General features: G+C 42.7%; 1 protein-coding gene across 3 annotated transcripts in view; it reads right to left on the reverse strand.

Moving 5' to 3' along the window:
- MAN2A2 (mannosidase alpha class 2A member 2) overlaps nucleotides 1-18874 on the reverse strand; it is a 126512-nt gene that overhangs the window by 63885 nt on the left and 43753 nt on the right. The window contains exons 1-3 of one of the 3 annotated variants that reach the window (XM_056572033.1): nucleotides 11624-11733; nucleotides 10521-10675; nucleotides 5686-5943 (exon numbers count right to left, since the gene is read on the reverse strand). In XM_056572033.1, coding sequence (XP_056428008.1) covers nucleotides 5686-5943; nucleotides 10521-10675; nucleotides 11624-11681 — 471 coding nt within the window. In that variant the 5' untranslated portion in view covers nucleotides 11682-11733. Of the gene's footprint in view, nucleotides 1-5685; nucleotides 5944-10520; nucleotides 10676-11623; nucleotides 11734-18874 lie in introns of those variants that run through there. The other 2 variants (XM_056572034.1, XM_056572036.1) reach the window with 2 other exon arrangements.

Here is an 18874-nt window from a genome sequence, read left to right on the forward strand (position 1 = left end):
CAATATGGCAGCATAGTGACTGATTGGCTCCTGTATCTAAGATTCAGGATTTGGGTTTTATAGTTAGTCTATGGTGTATGCATTTCTAACTCTATCCAGCGATTGGCTATAGTCTAAACATCCAGACCACAACCAATTAAAACTTTTGACAGTGTAACATGTCAAAATTATTTTTAAAATGACAGTGAAGATTTTAATCAAAGTATGCATAAGGCACAAGTATTATATATGTTGTAGCACAATGAGATTTAAAACTTAGCTTTTAATAATAGGTAATAAAAAGCTCAGAAAACAAAGAAATGAAAGAAAAACAGGGGCAGCCGCATGCATAGCAGCCGCCATCTTAGTGTCCACGCTATCATATAAAGTGGAATGGAATATACAGAATGGAATATAGTCCATTGTCCGGGACTCACTAAGCTCAGGATTATACCTCTCTATTCTTGCAGCTGGGTATATCCAGAGAGAAGGTATAATCAATGTCATTACATCCCAGAGGCCTCTTGCTGTCTATTCACCATCTCCTGCCTGCAGACAGTATATATTTATGTCCATAGGCCTCTTATTGTAGAACATTTAAATTGCACTTGAATTATTGCACATATATTCACATAGCAGTTATTATCTGGGGCAGAACAGGATGTCCATATAGCCACATATATCGTATTTTTCGCCGTATAAGACGCACTTTTTTTTGGGGGGGGGGGAGTTGTTGCGTCTTATACGGCGAATACGCATACCTATCGCGGCGGTCCCTGCGGCCATCAACGGCTGGGACCCACGGCTAATACAGGACATCACCGATCGCGGTGATGCCCTGTATTAACCCTTCAGACGTGGCATTCAAAGTTGACCGCCGCGTCTGAAGCGAAAGTGACACTAACCCGGCTGCTAAGTCGGGCTGTTCGGGACTGCCGCGGTGAAATCGCGGTGTCCCGAACAGCTTACAGGACACCGGGAGGGACCTTACCTGCCTCCTCGGTGTCTGCTCCGTGCCGGGATCCCCTGCATGGCCGGCACCCTCCTTTGTCGTCATAACGTCGTCGCGCACGCCGTCCCGTCATCCAATAGGAGCGGTGTGCGTAGCGGCGACGGAGAGCGAGGCGGCGACGGAGAGCGAGGATACCGGGCAGCAGAGATGTTCCGGAGCGACGAGGACACCCCGGGGACGCGGCGTCAGCGATGGAGGGCGACATCCAGGGCAGTGGTGACGAGCGGTGACGGTTCCGGAGCGGCGGGGACATGTGAGTATTACCTCCTATACCAGTGGTCTTCAACCTGCGGACCTCCAGATGTTGCAAAACTACAACTCCTGGCCGTTGGCTGTCCAGGCATGCTGGGAGTTGTAGTTTTGCAACATCTGGAGGTCCGCAGGTTGAAGATCACTGTCCTATACTTTACATTGTATTTCGTTCATAATCTTTTTTTTCTAGATTTTCCTCCTTTAAAATTGGGTGCGTCTTATATGCCGGAGCGTCTTATATGGCGAAAAATACGGTATATCAGATATCCCTAGGTATTTATGTTATGCACACAGGAAAAATTGCTGCTCCTCTGAGCAAGGACCTAACCATTCCTAAAGCCCAGGATATCATGTATGGCAGCAAAAATGATATTGCACAGATGAAAGAGATAATGCACGTATCCTACTGCACAGTTCATAGAGTTATTCCACCAATATTGTTGCACAGTTCATGGGAATATTGCACATGTAGATAATTGCACTTATGATGTATATTACTCTGTATCCCTAAGATGTGCCATTTGCAAAAAAAATCCAATTCCAATGTTATAAAGTGCATAGTGGGTGCTATACAATCAAACAAAAAAAAAAAAAAAACCTGTGGTCCCGAACTTGCTTGATTCATGTATCTGAGTTAGCATCAGGTGGCTACTTCTTAGCTCCTATGTTCAGATTCAGTTTAGATTCGACGCGTTTCCCGCTGTTGGGTTTCATCAGGAATCTTAGTTCTAACAGCCTTGGTTTTGCATAGGTTGTTCCTTGCTGTAGCGTGTCTCCGACATGACACTGATGGAGGCCATGTATCCCTGTGTTGTTTAAGCTAGTCTTATATATTGTCATAGGCCCAACCCCCTTCATTCATTACCTGCATTCACATACCTGTCCTCGTCATCATGTCATCAGTCTGGTTTCTCACCTGGCCGGCGAGCCAGCTGATCTAGTGGGGGCGGGCTGTGCAGGGTCACGGATTGCTGACGTGTAGCTCCACGTCTTGTTTTCAATTCCGTTATCTAGCAACCTGAATGGCTTGCATATCAGCTACGCGGACTAGATGTTAACAAGGTACGTGATAGCGAGTTTCTGTGTGGTATATATAGTCAACAGCTATATTGTCAATGGACATAGGTACTGATATCGACCCTGCCAGTCTATATTCTACATCTAGACTCATATAGTAACATTTAGCATGGTTAACCACTGTATCTCCATACATTTATGGATTTATTCTGTGGTTTACTTCAGCTATGATGATAATACTTAGAATAACAAAAAAGAAGAGAAAAGGGAAAAACAAACCAGATTACTGCAACATTATATGACTGCAAAAATTGTTAAAAAATGTATAGAAACTATACAAAAATATCCTGAACCCTAATTCATATAATAGTGGGCAGATCATTTATGGCTATACAGATACTGGTCGCAGGGCAATAGTATCAAATTATGCCATACTATTTATAAAAAGCAAGAATAGGAAATAAAATCATTCAGACCTTGGGGCTTCACTAACTGTATTCTAAAGGTTCATTCTGCCTCTCTTGAAGTAGGAGATCACGGGGGGCCCCAGCGATCTGAAACTTATCCCCTATCCTTAGGATAGGGGATAAGTTTTTCAGCACTGAATATCTCTTTTAAGATTTCTCACCCTTATAGAGGGGGAGTCAGGAATCAAATCAGTGATCATAGTGTTGGACTTGAGAATGTCCCAAAAGGACAAAATGATTTTACAAACTTCAACAGCTTTCTCATCATATGTCCCTATAATTCTAGGGAGTTCTTCTTTTTCCTCACTTTTTGGGGGGGACAACAGGTTGTACCTGTTACTCATTAGTGCTCTTGTATACGCTTTTTTGAGGGTTCTATTAGGATACCCTCAATTTTTTAGGCGTTTAAGTAATTCCGAAGCTTTTTTCTTAAATTCCTCCAGTGTGGAGCAATTGCGCCGCACTCGCGGGTATTGACCAATTGGAATACCCCGCTTCAGCAGAGGTGGATGACAACACCCCCACTGAATTCAGCAGGGTATTCGTGGCTGTCTCTTTTCGGTAGATGGTAGTAAGGATCTGTTAGTTACTCGCTATCCAGATCTTTAGATCCAAGAATGTCAATTCTTGTTTACTGATGGTATATGTAAACTTAAGGCCCATGTCATTTAAATTTAACTTGCCGAAAAAATTCCATAAAGGACTCTTCTGATGACGTCCATATGAGGAAGACGTCATCTATGTACCGGATCCATAAATTAATGGATCCGGTCCATAGAGACATCTCCTCAGTGAAGACCATCTGGTCTTCCCAGAAACCTAATTATAAATTGGCGTAGCTGTGGGCGCATAGGCTCCCCATTGCTACGCTATTTTTTCAGTGTGCATAACATAAATACCTAGTGATATCTGATATATATGTGGCTATATGGACTGTCACGATTCGGCTAGCTGGTTGTGGATCCTCTGTGTCAGCGAGGGATTGGCGTGGATCGTGCCGGTGGACCGGTTCTAAGATGCTACTGGTATTCACCAGAGCCCGCCGCAAAGCGGGATGGTCTTGCTGCGGCGGTAGCAACCAGGTCGTATCCACTGGCAACGGCTCAACCTCGCTGACTGCTGAGAAGGCGTGGGACAAAAGGACTAGGCAGAGACAAGGTCAGACGTAGCAGGAGGTCGGGGCAGGCGGCAAGGTTCGTAGTCAATATGGATAGCAGAAGATCTGGAAACACAGCCTTTGGACAACACTAAACGCTTTCACTGGCACAAGGCAACAAGATCCGGCAAGGGAGTGCAGGGGAAGTGAGGTATTATAGCCAGGAAGCAGGTGGAAGCTAATTAGGCTAATTGGGCCAGGCAGCAATCACTGGTGCACTGGCCCTTTAAATCTTAGAGAGCTGGCGCGCGCGCGCGCCCTATGGAGCGGAGCCGCGCGCGCCAGGACATGACAGCCAGGGGCCGGGACAGGTAAGTGACTTGGGATGCGATTCGCGAGCGGGCGCGTCCCGCTATGCGAATCGCATCCCCGCCGGCAATGTCAGTGCAGCGCTCCCAGTCAGTGGGTCTGCAGGGACCCGGAGCGCTCGGCGTAACATGGACATTCTGTTTTGCTCCAGATAATAACTGCTATGTGAATATATGTGCAATAATTCAAGTGCAATTTGGATGTTCTACAATAAGAGGCCTATGGACATAAATATATACTGTCTGCAGGAGATTGTGAATAGACAGCAAGAGGCCTCTGGGATGTAATGAAATTGATTATACCTTCTCTCTGGATATACCCAGCTGCAAGAATAGAGAGGTATAATCCTGAGCTTAGTGAGTCACGGACAATGGACTATATTCCATTCTGTTACTTTATATGATAGCGTAGACACTAAGATGGCGGCCACTATGTATGTGTATTGAATATATACCCCTGCTTTTCTTTCATTTCTTTGTTTTCTGAGCTTTTTATTACCTATTGTTAAAAGCAGAGTTTTAAATCTCATTGTGCTATCAGTGCTACATATGTATGCATGAGATAAATTTGTTGGATGTGTTAAAACAATATCAGTGCTTGATTATATATGTTATACATGATCAAAATCATACATTTAGATACATGATAAATAGAAATACAAGGCAACACTAATGTGCATATATATATATATATATATATATATATAACTCTAACTGCTCACCACTGCTAGTTTCCTCATGGGACCTCTGCTGCTATCTTTAGCATGAGCTGACTTATTCTCTCGTTAATGGTTGGCACACACAAAAGCCTTCCTCCACAGCCAATGTCCCATTGCCTCAGGTTATAGAGGGGCGCATATCCCATTGCTTTGTGTCAAACCAGTATGATTCCTAGGTTCCAAAAGTGAAGTGCAAAAGAGTCTACCATTCTTACTAACCAGTTCCTGATTAAGCTTGTTACCTTACTACGTCTGTCTGTTGCCTGCTTGACCTCCTGACCATATACCATTGTACGAGAGCCCGCTTGTCCAGACCTTCTTATCACCTACCATTTGTGACTGAATTCTGCCTGCCCTGAACCTGTCTGAATACACTATCTGTCTGACATGGTACCCTGCTGTGCATATACCAGCTTTTTCTTAAAAGGACTACTTTAAGAGTAGTGACCTGGGTTTAAAGGGTGTATTTGGCTAAAGGGGTAAAAACCTGGGAATCCCTTAGACTACACTTCACAGTTTAGCCCTATGCCAAATCTGATCCAACCCAAGAGATCCCTATCTACTCTGATAGGTCTCATGTCAACTATATGCGTATACTGGAGAGTATTTCATTAAATATTTCCTCTTATCATGACCATGTTAAACATTTTACTCTTAAGAATATACTACATATGACAACATTTTTTGAAAAATATCACTAACTAAACTACAACTACAACCACAACAAAAGTGTAGCCTTTAAAACTGCAATTTCATTCCAAGCTTCTTGTTTTACCTGTAAATCGGTCTTCTGCCCTTTATTACCCACAGCAAACTGGCAGTCTTGGGGGGAAATAGAATAAAAGCTGGGCCGTGGGTCTGGTGGAATTACCCAGCTTCCATTAGGAGTGTGATATGGGAGCAGGATGGGTTGTCCATCAGCATTTGCTGTCAACTCCAGAACAGAATCTTTAATGTGGCTGATAATTTCATGGTTCTCCTCCAAAAGTTGTTCAAGTTGTTCTATCCGATTCTGCAAGACGGAAATCTGACTCTGTGGTAAAAAAAAGTAATTGTTTTTGCTTTGTTTCTTTTTTTTTTTTTACATGAGTAAAGTAGTAGAAAATTAACTTTTTTATATTTTTTATACATAATGTGAATAGACACTCCCCTAATCTCCTAGAGATCTGCAGACGCTAACTTAATGTGAATCCCAATAACCTGTCAATGTTTTATTTTTGGTTGGTTAATCATGCGCCTGATTAAGGGGTCCACCCCCAAACGTCATGTGTCAGACGCAGCAATGGTCGAGTATGATTAATCCTACAGCTCTGATCTAACTACGAGTATGTTTTAACTGTTTGGAAGAAATAAGACAAAAATTTTAATAAAGTATGAAACCACGTGGAAACAGGTCTGTGAATTCCTTACCTTTATTATACGTTAGTAATCTGATGGTCACTCTGCTGTATCAGTGAATAGTACTGGAGTATGGTTGAGCTCTGAAGGCAGAGACTTTCTGTAATGAATAGACTTCGTGATACGCACATTTGTGTTTGTCGTTTGTAGAATCCATTTAGTGATCTGCCAACTTATGTAGGTTGCATTTTGTGATCTACCAACTAAAGTATCTAGGTTGAATTTAGTGATCTACCAACTAATGTATCTATGTTGCATTTAGTGATCAAACAATGAATGTATCTAGGTTGCATTTAGTGATCTAACAATGAATGTATCTAGGTTGAATTTAGTGATCTACCAACTAATGTATCTAGGTTGCATTTAGTGATCTACCAACTAATGGATCTAGGTTGAATTTAGTGATCTACCAACTAATGTATCTAGGTTGAATTTAGTGATCTATGTATTTAGGTTGCATTTAGTGATCTATCGATTAATGTATCTAGGTTGCATTTAGTTGTCAACCAACTAATGTATCTAGGTTGCATCTAGTGATCTACCAACTAATGTATCTAGGTTGCAACTGGTGATCTATTCACTGATGCATCTGGTCATACGCATTTTTAGGTGCATTTTTGTACCACTACTACAGTGGGTCTCAACCTGGGGTACAAATATCCCCAGGGGTACTTAGCAGTTCTCCATGGGGTACTTGAAAAAAAAAATCAGTAATGGCAGCCACAGCCACTGGTTAATGGTCTGGACCACTTTGAAAGAAATGGTAGGCTGACCTCAATGCACCACGGAGCAGAGCAGGAGGACAGCAAAGGGGAAGAGCGGACACTGGGCTGCTGTGGGCAGTAACGACCATCAGCTTTGTTGCTCCACTGCCCCTGTAGACCGGGGACCTACTGCTATGAGCCATAGAAATAGGTCCTCAGACCAGAGGAGCAGTGGAGCACCAAAATACAACTATATATGGGGGCAGTTTGGGGGCCTACAGCTATATCTGGGGCACAGAGTGGGCCTAAAAACTTTATGGGGACGCAAAGTGGGTACAATTATTGTGTGTGACAATAAAAACGGGGAGTTTGTAAATAGGTGGGTATTGTACTGCAGAAATGAGCCAAAAATGTTTTTTTGGCTGGTTCTGTGGAGAAGTCTTGTATGGAAGAAATCTTAATGGCGGTCTAGGCCAGATACTGAAGAAAAGAAAAGTAAACAACTCTGGTTAGAGAAGACGTCACCTGTAAATCGGGAAACTGGGGACATAGGGAGAGGAACAGGGGGCCTGTTATAGAGGAAAGTATATGAATTATACTATAATCATTACAAAATGTCTCTAATATGTGGGTACACTTTTTTGGGAATGGGCTGTCAAGGGGTACTCAGGCAAAAAAAGACCACTGCACTACTAGATAAATCATACAGTATTATTGAATAGAAAGTTGTTATATTCTCTTCACACACTTCCAAAAGCAAGACATGTACATATCTGCCTGTAACCGTTTTTATAAATGCACCTCTTTGTGTGAAAAAAGCATTCATATGCTCAGCCTGAATCTTGGTTCTAGTATGAATGTGACAAGTTTATAGGACAGAAATAGTTCTATTGTACACAATGGAAACTTTAAATCAATGTAATAGAAATCGTCTTTCTTGGAACCAAGTAGTCAATGAGCCTAAAAATGTGCTGCTAAGGTCCAACTTTTTGGGCTGTTTTCTAGATAGCCTTAGCTCCCAGATTACTAAAAGTCTGAAGTAAAAGCATCATTGTAGATCCCCTTAATGTTGGTAGATGGAATAATTAGACCAGAGGTAGGGGCAGCATTTGTGGCAATACTAGAGGTTTACAAAAGTGGAGCATTATACCTGTCTAAGTCCAACCAAAGGGTCAAATTTTCCCATGAGGTGATCAACCTGGCTCCTGCAATTTACTGCATTTTGTCAATCCCTGAAAGATATTCCTAATATTTTACAGCATTTTAAAGAATTATAAAGAATTTGAAAGAATTATTTGGCAATTTTCATAGACAGATAGATAGTTAGATAAAGAGGACGAAAGAAAAAAAAGAAAAACAAAGATAGATAGATAGATAGATAGATAATAGTTAAAAAGGAAGAAAGATAGATAGAAAGATAGAATATTAATTCATCTTTTAAGAACTGTGGAATTAGGCCTTATGGTATGATATGTTTCTCCTCCAACAAGCAACAAGAAAAAAGAGGTCGTGCCGAGGTGCATGGGAAAAAAGCATTATGTAAGCACATTGAATACATCATAGCAGAAAATGTGTCACTGCTTCATAAAAGTGAAGTATGGAGATTAGACAGTAAGTAAAAAAAAATGAAGGTCATAAATGTAAAGCCTGTCTGGAAGCTTCCAGAGTTACAAAGGGCAGAATAGATTTGAATTCAGTGCTGCAGTATCAATAGTTTATAGATGTACAGTCATGGCCGTAAATGTTGGCACCCCTGAAATTTTTCTAGAAAATGAAGTATTTCTCACAGAAAAGCATTGCAGTAACACATTTTGCTATACACATGTTTATTCCCTTTGTTTGTATTGAAACTAAACCAAAAAAGGGATGAAAAAAAGCAAATTGGAAATAATGTTATACCAAACTCCAAAAATGGGCTGGACAAAATTATTGGCACCCTTTCAAAATTGTGGAAAAATAAGATTGTTGCAAGCATGTGATTCTCCTTATAACTCACCTGGGGCAAGTAACAGGTGTGGCAATATAAAAATCACACCTGAAAGCAGATAAAAAGGAGAGAAGTTCACTTAGTCTTTGAATTGTGTGTCTGTGTGCCACACTAAGCATGGACGACAGAAAGAGGCGAAGAGAACTGGGCTTGAGAATGAAAATTGTGGAAAAATATAAACAATCTCAAGGTTGCAAGTCCATCTCTAGAGATCTAGATTTGCCTTTGTCCACAGTAAGCAACATTATCAAGAAGTTTGCAACCCATGGCACTGTAGCTAATCTCTCTGGGCATGGACAGAAGAGAAAAATTTATGAAAGGTGCCAATGCAGGATAGTCCAGATGGTGGATAAGCAGCCCCAAACAAGTTCCAAAGATACTCAAGCTGTCCTGCAGGCTCAGGGAGCATCAGTGTAAGCACAAACTATCCATCGACATTTAAATTAATGAAATGCTATGGCAGGAGACCCAGGAGGACCCCACTGCTGACACAGGGACATAAAAAAGCAAGACTCCATTTTGCCAAAATGAACTTGAATAAGCCAAAATCATTATGGGAAAAAGTCTTGTGGACAGATGAGACCAAGATAGAGCTTTTTGGTTAAGCACATCACTCTACTGTTTACTGAAAATGGAATGAGGCCTACAAAGAAAAGAACACAGTACCTACAGTGGAATATGGTGGAGGTTCAATGGTGTTTTGGGATTGTTTTGCTGCCTCTGGCCTCTGTGCAAGGCATCATGAAATCTGAGGATTACTAACTGATTTTGGGCTGTACTGTACAGCCCAGTGTCAGAAAGCTGGGTTTGTGTCCGAGATCTTGGGTCTTCCAGCAGGACAATGACCCCAAACATATGTCAAAAAGCACCTAGAAATGGATAGCAACAAAGTACTGGAGAGTTCTGAAGTGGCCAGCAATGAGTCCAGATCTAAATCCCTTTGAACACCTGTGGAGAGATCTAAAAATTGCTGTTGGGAAAAGGCGCCTTCCAATAAGAGAGACCTGGAGCAGTTTGCAAAGGAAGAGTGGTCCAACATTCCGGCTGAGAGGTGTAAGAAGCTTATAGATGGTTATAAGAAGAGACTGATTTCAGTTATTTTTTCCAAAGGGTGTGCAACCAAATATTAAGTTAAAGGTTGCCAATCATTTTGTCCATCCCATTTTTGGAGTTTGGTGTGACATTATGTCCAATTTGCTTTTTTTCCTCCCTTTTTTGGTTTAGTTCCAATACACACAAAGGGAATAAACATGTGTATAGCAAAACATATGTTACTGCAATCCTTTTCTGTGAGAAATACTTAATTTTCTTGAAAAATTTCAGGGGTGCCAACATTTACGGCCATGACTATATATGACAATGTATATACATGTGAGATAGAGCAGTGCTTTATGAAGAGCCTGAAATCCAATGCCGGGGATGGTTCAATAAGCAAGTGACCTTCAATTCTTTGCTCACAATCCTCTATGTCCTTATTTGTCAATGTACAATGGTTAAACATCGATTGGCATCTTCTCATACCCTGGGAAAGTTGCCTCCGTTCTGTCTCCTGGGAGGATCGTGTTGCACTTTGTCCAGCATAAGATACAAAGAGAAGACGGCCACGCAAAAGATGGCCGCTCCACACACAGTCACCTGCTTCTTCAGTTTCATCCCTGGGAGCTGTAAGAACAGACCTGGAAGAGGATCACACAAAACCGCATCCTTAAAAAAGCTTTATGCAAGTTTTTTCAAAATACTATGGGATATTTATAATTAGCTTTCCAAAAAAACAGCACATATATAAGAAACAATATGAGGAATGTGTACATAGCAAACTTTTTCATGAAATGTATTATACCTGGAGAACTAACAGCATAGAAAGATAACAATTCTATAAAATAAATAAATTCACTATTCACACCACAAATATAGGACATTCTTTTGCTTTGGGTCCTAAAATTATAAAATAACTCCAACAAAAAACTGTTACGATAACGATAAGTAACCATTTTACTATATTATCAGATATATTTAGCCCTTTTTCCCTAAAATCTATAGGATCAGAGGTTTTATGCTTAAGTGATACAAATTATACCATCAACATTTTACTCAAAGTGATATTTTCAGAGTAATCCGAGCTGTCTTTTAAAGCAGGGTTTCTGTAAGACATAATTGTTTGTACTACAGATCACCCATGTGTACTGGCTCGAAAATTCCTCATTTGTTCAGAGCTTTAGCTCTGTCATTAAAATAACCTTAGTGCTCTGCATGTTCATGTTCATTAACACAGAGCATTCTGCTTGCTCAGCCTATGGAAAATTAGGTACCCCAAGTACAGCAAACAGTGACTGAGAGAATATATTAACAAAAAAAAAAAAAAAAATATATATATATATATATATATATATATATATAGACAAATATATTGAGATGCACCTCTTAATCGTTGAATTCAGGTATTTCATTCAGTCCCATTGCTACAGGAATATAAATCAATTGATATAAATCAATCCCACAAAATTATCCATTTCTAATTCTCAATTGTACCTTAAAATGGAAACTGACAGATGGTTCACCAGCACCAAACCCAATACACAGGGTTATATTGCGGGTGAACCAGATTAAAATGAGGCATGACTTACCCCGGATCTGCAGTCCGGTTCCGGAGAAATACCCGTTGTTAACCAGCATTGCTAACATGTTAATCACTGGCTTTGTGCAATGAAGTGGTAGTTGGAGATTTAACTGCTATGATAGCATCAAAACCACACACACACACACACAGAGGTATGACAAGCTGCTGAAGCCATGTGCGTGCCACCATCTTTGCCTCTGCCTCTTCCTCCTTCTCTCTACATAGACTTCTTTGGGCACCTGTAACCTGATAGTTCAGTGTGTTGATCCATATGGAAATTAATTTGAGCAGGTGTTTTTTTTAATAATAATAATTTTTTTTTAATTAACAACCTTTAATGTCCTTACCCCCAAATGTGACCAAATACACAAAACTTAATTCCAAAGAATGAGGAAAATGGAATCTTAATTGGAATCTAAACATGATTAACATAAAACATAACAAGAAATTCCCACCCTTAAAGGGGTATTCCAGGCAAAAAAAATTTTTATATATCAACTGGCTCCGGAAAGTTAAACAGATTTGTAAATTACTTCTATTAAAAAATCTTAATCCTTCCAATAGTTATTAGCTTCTGAAGTTTTCTGTCTAACTGCTCAATGATGATGTCATGTGCATGATGGGCTGTGCATGATGGGAGAATATCCCTTGCATGATGGGAGAATATCCCCATAGGAGCTGGACAGCTCCCGGGACGTGAGTCATCAGAAAGCAGTTAGACAGAAAACAGCAACTCAACATCAGAAGCTAATAACTATTGGAAGGATTAAGATTTTTTAATAGAAGTAATTTACAAATCTGTTTAACTTTCCGGAGCCAGTTGATATATAAAAAAAAGTTTTTGCCTGGAATACCCCTTTAAAAAACATATACACTCAGACAGAATTAAAAACACAGTGGGGGAACACCGAAGGGAATATATACAAACAATGATGGTATTATATAAAATATATTATGAGGATCCCATGAAGGAATCTACTCTTATGACAATGTAATGGGATGGTATCAAAAACAGAAATTCATTAATTGTAGACAACAAAATAAGGTGCTGATGTGCAGATAAATAACCGATATACAGAATATCACATAAGGTGTCAATGTACAAGTAAGTAAACATGTAAGTATACAGGTAAATACTCTATATTAACTACACTGATGTAAGTATATTTAACAAAATAAAGTGCAAGTGTGCAAATAAATCATAATTATACTGACACCAATGCATATAGTAATGAATAAACAAAGTAAAATGCACCAATAATGTGAAAACCCTGGATTGGGAAAGCACCCAGTAGAAGAGACCAACCACACTAGTAATAACAGGCTGGGCCGATGTTCCCCCACCTCACACTCCAACGCGTTTTGCCCCTCTTTGTCCAGGAGTGATGAGGAGGGGGGAACCCATAGAGTAATTTATATAGGGGTGCAATCAGGTACTGACCAATAATCTCACAAGATTGATGGCGCCAACTACATCGGCACTTGGCGTGTCACGCCCGGAACCTCCGCGCCACCAAAACTGTGTCATCCTCCCGTGGGATCTGCCGCATAGAGCTACGTCACCCGAGGGAGGAGAACCCAGACCGAGGCCGCAGAAGGAACGGGTATGCGCACTCAAGCGCACGGCGCACATCACGCCATGTCAGGTAAGGGAACCCAGCCCCTAACAGCGCGAGTCACATTACTCACAATGGCAAAGCATGGAAAGATTTATATAACAGCATTGCAAGTGCATAAAACAATATATTATTATAACGAAAAAAGCTTTTGCAATTTACAGGTCCTTGGATTTTATTAGTCATTCGGGACTACCCTTAAAGGGGTATTCCAGGAATTTTTTTTATTTGACTATGCTACAGGGGCTGTAAAGTTAGTGTAGTTCATAATATAGTGTCTGTACCTGTATATGACGGTTTTCTTACAATTCTTCTGTGATTTTTGCCCCTATATTTATTTTTAACAGCATACAAAATGACTGTTGTCTCAGATTTTTCCCAGGTTGCAATTCGGTCGAGACCTGACTCACTAGTCAGCTGATGCCAAGGAGCCTGTTTGCTTCAATGGGTGGAGTGATCACTTGGTGGGAGAGAGATCAATCTGCAACTAATGCAACAGCTGTAGGCACCCTGATTAAAAACCACAGGTCTTTTGAATGGATGCAGCTCACTTATGTTTCAATGGGTGAGGTGGCTGATGTGTGGGAGGAAGAAAATGGAATTGTGGGATTTGTAGTCAAAAATAGAAAAGTCAAACAGGAAATACCAGTTCACAAAAAGCTAGCCACAGTGTTATGGTAATCTCACAACATAGCCATTTAACCCCAAGCCAAGCGCAGATCCTTCCGAAGCATGTCCATTACTCTCTGCCAGGTACGTACTAAAATCACCTTATGGTGGATGACCCCTTTAACCAAGGATCCAGTGGCAGATGTATGGATACACAAAAATACAATCAAAAATTTTAACTAATTTTCTTTCTCCCCCCCCCTTTTTTTTTGGGGGGGGGGGGGGGTTTGAGGTGGCACTTTATTGTGGGATTTGTTTGGCACACTGCACTATTTTATTTGCATCTTTCAATGCAATTATCCGTTGTTTTATTAACTCATTACTCAAGCATCACTGTCACGATGCCGGCTGGCAGGTAGTGGATCCTCTGTGCCAGAGAGGGATGGCGAGGACCGCGCTAGTGGACCGGTTCTAAGCCACTACAGGTTTTCACCAGAGCCCGCCGCAAAGCGGGATGGTCTTGCTGCGGCGGTAGTGACCAGGTCGTATCCACTAGCAACGGCTCACCTCTCTGACTGCTGAAGATAGGCGAGGTACAAGGGAGTAGGCAGAAGCAAGGTCGGACGTAGCAGAAGGTCGGGGGCAGGCGGCAAGGATCGTAGTCAGGGGCAACGGCAGGAGGTCAGGAACACGGGCTAGGAACAAACAAGGGAACGCTTTCACTAGGCACAAGTGCAACAAGATCCGGCAAGGGAGTGCAGGGGAAGTGAGGTGATATAGGGAAGTGCACAGGTGAACACTAATTAAGCTAATTGGAAGATTGGGCCAGGCACCATCATAGGTGCACTGGCCCTTTAAATCGCAGAGACCCGGCGCGCGCGCGCCCTAGGGAGCGGGGCCGCGCGCGCCGGGACAGGACCGACGGAGAGCGAGTCAGGTACGGGGACCGGGGTGCGCATCGCGAGCGGGCGCCACCCGCATCGCGAATCGCATCCCGGCTGGAGGCGGGACCGCAGCGCACCCGGTCAGTGGATCTGACCGGGGCGCTGCAGCAACGAGGATGAGGCGAGCGCTCCGGGGAGGAACGGGGACCCGGAGCGCTCGGCGTAACAGTACCCCCCCCCTTGGGTCTCCCCCTCTTCTTGGGGCCAAAGAACCTGAGGAAAAAAAAGTCAATTTTTCCGTGATGAGGTCCGATGCACATTAGGAGGGGTTCTGTGCGGAAACGCATGAGACAGTCCAATCTTTCATTGTTAATACAATAGATGTAGAGGGGTCTGGCGAGACTGGTCACAGGGACGTAGAACCTGTTGATAAGAGAGGCCAAAAAAAATTTTCCTGCAGATCCGGAATCCAAGAAGACCATAGTAGAGAAGGAGAAGGTAGAGGCAGATATCCGCACAGGCACAGTAAGGCGTGGAGAAGCAGAGTTGACATCAAGAACTGTGTCACCTTTGTGCGGAGTCAGCGTACGTCTTTCCAGGCGGGGAGGACGGATAGGACAATCCTTCAGGAAGTGTTCGGTACCGGCATAGTACAGGCAAAGATTCTCCATGCGGCGTCGTGTCCTCTCTTGAGGTGTCAAGCGAGACCTGTCAACTTGCATAGCCTCCGCGGCGGGAAGCACAGGAACGGATTGCAGAGGACCAGAGGAGAGAGGAGCCGGGGAGAAAAAACGCCTCGTGCGAACAAAGTCCATATCCAGGCGGAGCTCCAGACGCCATCCGGAAGAACGCATGTCAATGCGAGTGGCAAGATGAATGAGTTCATGCAGGTTAGCAGGAGTTTCTCGTGCGGCCAGAACATCTTTAATGTTGCTGGATAGGCCTTTTTTAAAGGTCGCGCAGAGAATCTCACTATTCCAGGACAACTCGGAAGCAAGAGCACGGAACTGAATGGCGTACTCGCCAACGGAAGAAACACCCTGGGCCAGGTTCAGCAGGGCAGTCTTGGCAGAAGAGGCTCGGGCAGGCTCCTCGAAGACACCACGGACCTCAGCGAAGTAGGACTGGACTGTGGCTGTGGCAGGATCATTGCGGACCCCATCAAATTTGTCCGGCAGGGACAAGCAGGGGTTAGGAGCGGCCGGTTGCTGCGGAGGAGTTGCAGGAGCCGGCGGAGGAGATGGTTGTTGCAGCTGTAGCTGTGACTGAATTTGCTGTATCTGTGACTGAAGATGCAGTGTCACGGAGGTCAAGTATGCCAGCTGTTGATTTCGTTGGGCGATCTTTAGGGCTTGCTGGGCGACCAGTGTAGGGAGGTCGGTGACAACTGGCAGAGGAACTTCAGCGGGATCCATGGCCGGATCTACTGTCACGATGCCGGCTGGCAGGTAGTGGATCCTCTGTGCCAGAGAGGGATGGCGAGGACCGCGCTAGTGGACCGGTTCTAAGCCACTACAGGTTTTCACCAGAGCCCGCCGCAAAGCGGGATGGTCTTGCTGCGGCGGTAGTGACCAGGTCGTATCCACTAGGAACGGCTCACCTCTCTGACTGCTGAAGATAGGCGAGGTACAAGGGAGTAGGCAGAAGCAAGGTCGGACGTAGCAGAAGGTCGGGGGCAGGCGGCAAGGATCGTAGTCAGGGGCAACGGCAGGAGGTCAGGAACACGGGCTAGGAACAAACAAGGGAACGCTTTCACTAGGCACAAGTGCAACAAGATCCGGCAAGGGAGTGCAGGGGAAGTGAGGTGATATAGGGAAGTGCACAGGTGAACACTAATTAAGCTAATTGGAAGATTGGGCCAGGCACCATCATAGGTGCACTGGCCCTTTAAATCGCAGAGACCCGGCGCGCGCGCGCCCTAGGGAGCGGGGCCGCGCGCGCCGGGACAGGACCGACGGAGAGCGAGTCAGGTACGGGGACCGGGGTGCGCATCGCGAGCGGGCGCCACCCGCATCGCGAATCGCATCCCGGCTGGAGGCGGGACCGCAGCGCACCCGGTCAGTGGATCTGACCGGGGCGCTGCAGCAACGAGGATGAGGCGAGCGCTCCGGGGAGGAACGGGGACCCGGAGCGCTCGGCGTAACAATCACTTTTACAGGATTTAATTTGCTATCAAATGAATTTCTATGTGTTTTTATTTTATTTATTACATATTTATTACATATATATTTATGTATTATTATTCTTCATTCATTATTTATTATTGATATGGTATAAAATTTTGGGTTATTTACACTTATGAATTAATTTAAGTTATACACTTCATGTGGTATTATGCACTACTTCTTCTAGCCCTATTGCACATCTATGGTCATTTTTCACACACACATCATGTATTTTCACACACACTTATTATTGCATTTTCACCCATTTATCACACTCCCATTTATATATTCATATATTTTTGTATTTGCTTTTGTTAGGCACATCACATATTATTTATATTTTTTAGTTTCCATTATGAGATTTATTAAATATTATTTATTTTTCATTATATATATATATATATATATATATATATATATATATATATTCTTTTTTTGTTATAATAATGCATTGGTTCATGAACTTGCAATGCTGTTATATAAATCTTTCCATGCTTTGCCATTGTGAGTAATGTGGCTCGAGCTGTTAGGGACTGGGTTCCCTTCCCTGACATGACGTGATGTGCGCCGCGCGCTTGAGTGCGCATGCCTGTTCCTTCTGCGGCTTCGGTCTGGGTACTTCTCCCTCGATTGAGGTCGCTTGAGTTCCTGTAGCGTGGAGGTCCTGGGCGTGACACGCCAAGCGTCGCTGTACTTGGCACCATCGATCTTGATAAATTATTGGTCAGTACTTGATTGCCCCCTATATAAATTACTCTATGTGTCCCTTCTCCTTATCACTCCTGGACAAAACGCATTGGAGTGTGAGGTGGGGGAACACCGGAGCAGCCTGTTATTACTAGTGTGGTTGGTCTCTTCTATTGGGTGCTTTCATCTTTTCCATTACTTTGTTTATTCATTACTATATGCATTGGTGTCAGTATAATTATGATTTATTTGCACACTTGCACTTTATTTTGTTATATATACTTACATCAGTGTAGTTAATATAGAGTATTTACCTGTATACTTACATGTATACATACTTGTTCATTGACACCTTATGTGATATTCTGTATATCGGTTATTTATTTGCACATCAGAATCTTATTTTGTTATCTATAACTAATGAATTTCTGTTTTTTTATACCATCCCATTACATTGTCATAAGAGTAGATTCTATTATGGGATCCTCATAATATATTTTATAAGATGCCATCATTGTTTGTATATATTCTCTTCGGTGTTCTCCCACTGTGTTTTTAAAAAGTCACCAAATAAACTGTTCTAAACTACCTCAGGCGATGTTCCCTAACTACTCCTAACATCCCTCCCACCCGTAAAAAAAAAAATCAGACCTTTAAAAACCTCTGCATCATACCCTTCTTCTTGCTCACATAGTGCAATTTCCCAGCAGGAGAAAGTGGGCATTTCCCAGCAGGCATGACATCACTGAAGCCTGCTGGGGGACCACTTCCGCTCTCACATGGTTGCAGAGCTGTGATGAATAGAAGACCTCAAGCTCTGTGCATGTTTCAGTCTGTGTTGCTATCAGTGAGGCTCTCCTTCAGCTGTCAGTGTGTGCAGCTGTATGTGAGAATCTGTGGAGCTTTCACTTTCTGTGCAGCTGTCAATCAAGCTCAGTGCAGAGAAGCACTTCCTGAGTTTGGACTCCAGCCAGGCCGGGAGGAGAACAAACTCACTGTATTAATTGGGGCAGGGAACAGAACAGAGCCACCCAGTGGACGTTTTTTATGTTACATTTTACACATACAGTATTTATGTTAATAATTTTAAAATCAAGTGAATGGGAAAGTGTCTGCTAATTACACAAGCAACTCTATATTAATTAATATTTGGTGACAGGTCCTCTTTAATTCTGTCTGAGTGTATATGTTTTGGGTGGGTTTTTGTTGTTATGTTCTATGTCAATCATGTTCAAATTACAATAAAGATAAAATTTTCCTCATTCTTTGGAATTAAGTTTTGTGTATTTGGTCACAT

Source organism: Hyla sarda, chromosome 4 (genome assembly GCF_029499605.1).
Source record: "Hyla sarda isolate aHylSar1 chromosome 4, aHylSar1.hap1, whole genome shotgun sequence".
In the NCBI taxonomy this organism is placed as follows: domain Eukaryota; kingdom Metazoa; phylum Chordata; class Amphibia; order Anura; family Hylidae; genus Hyla; species Hyla sarda.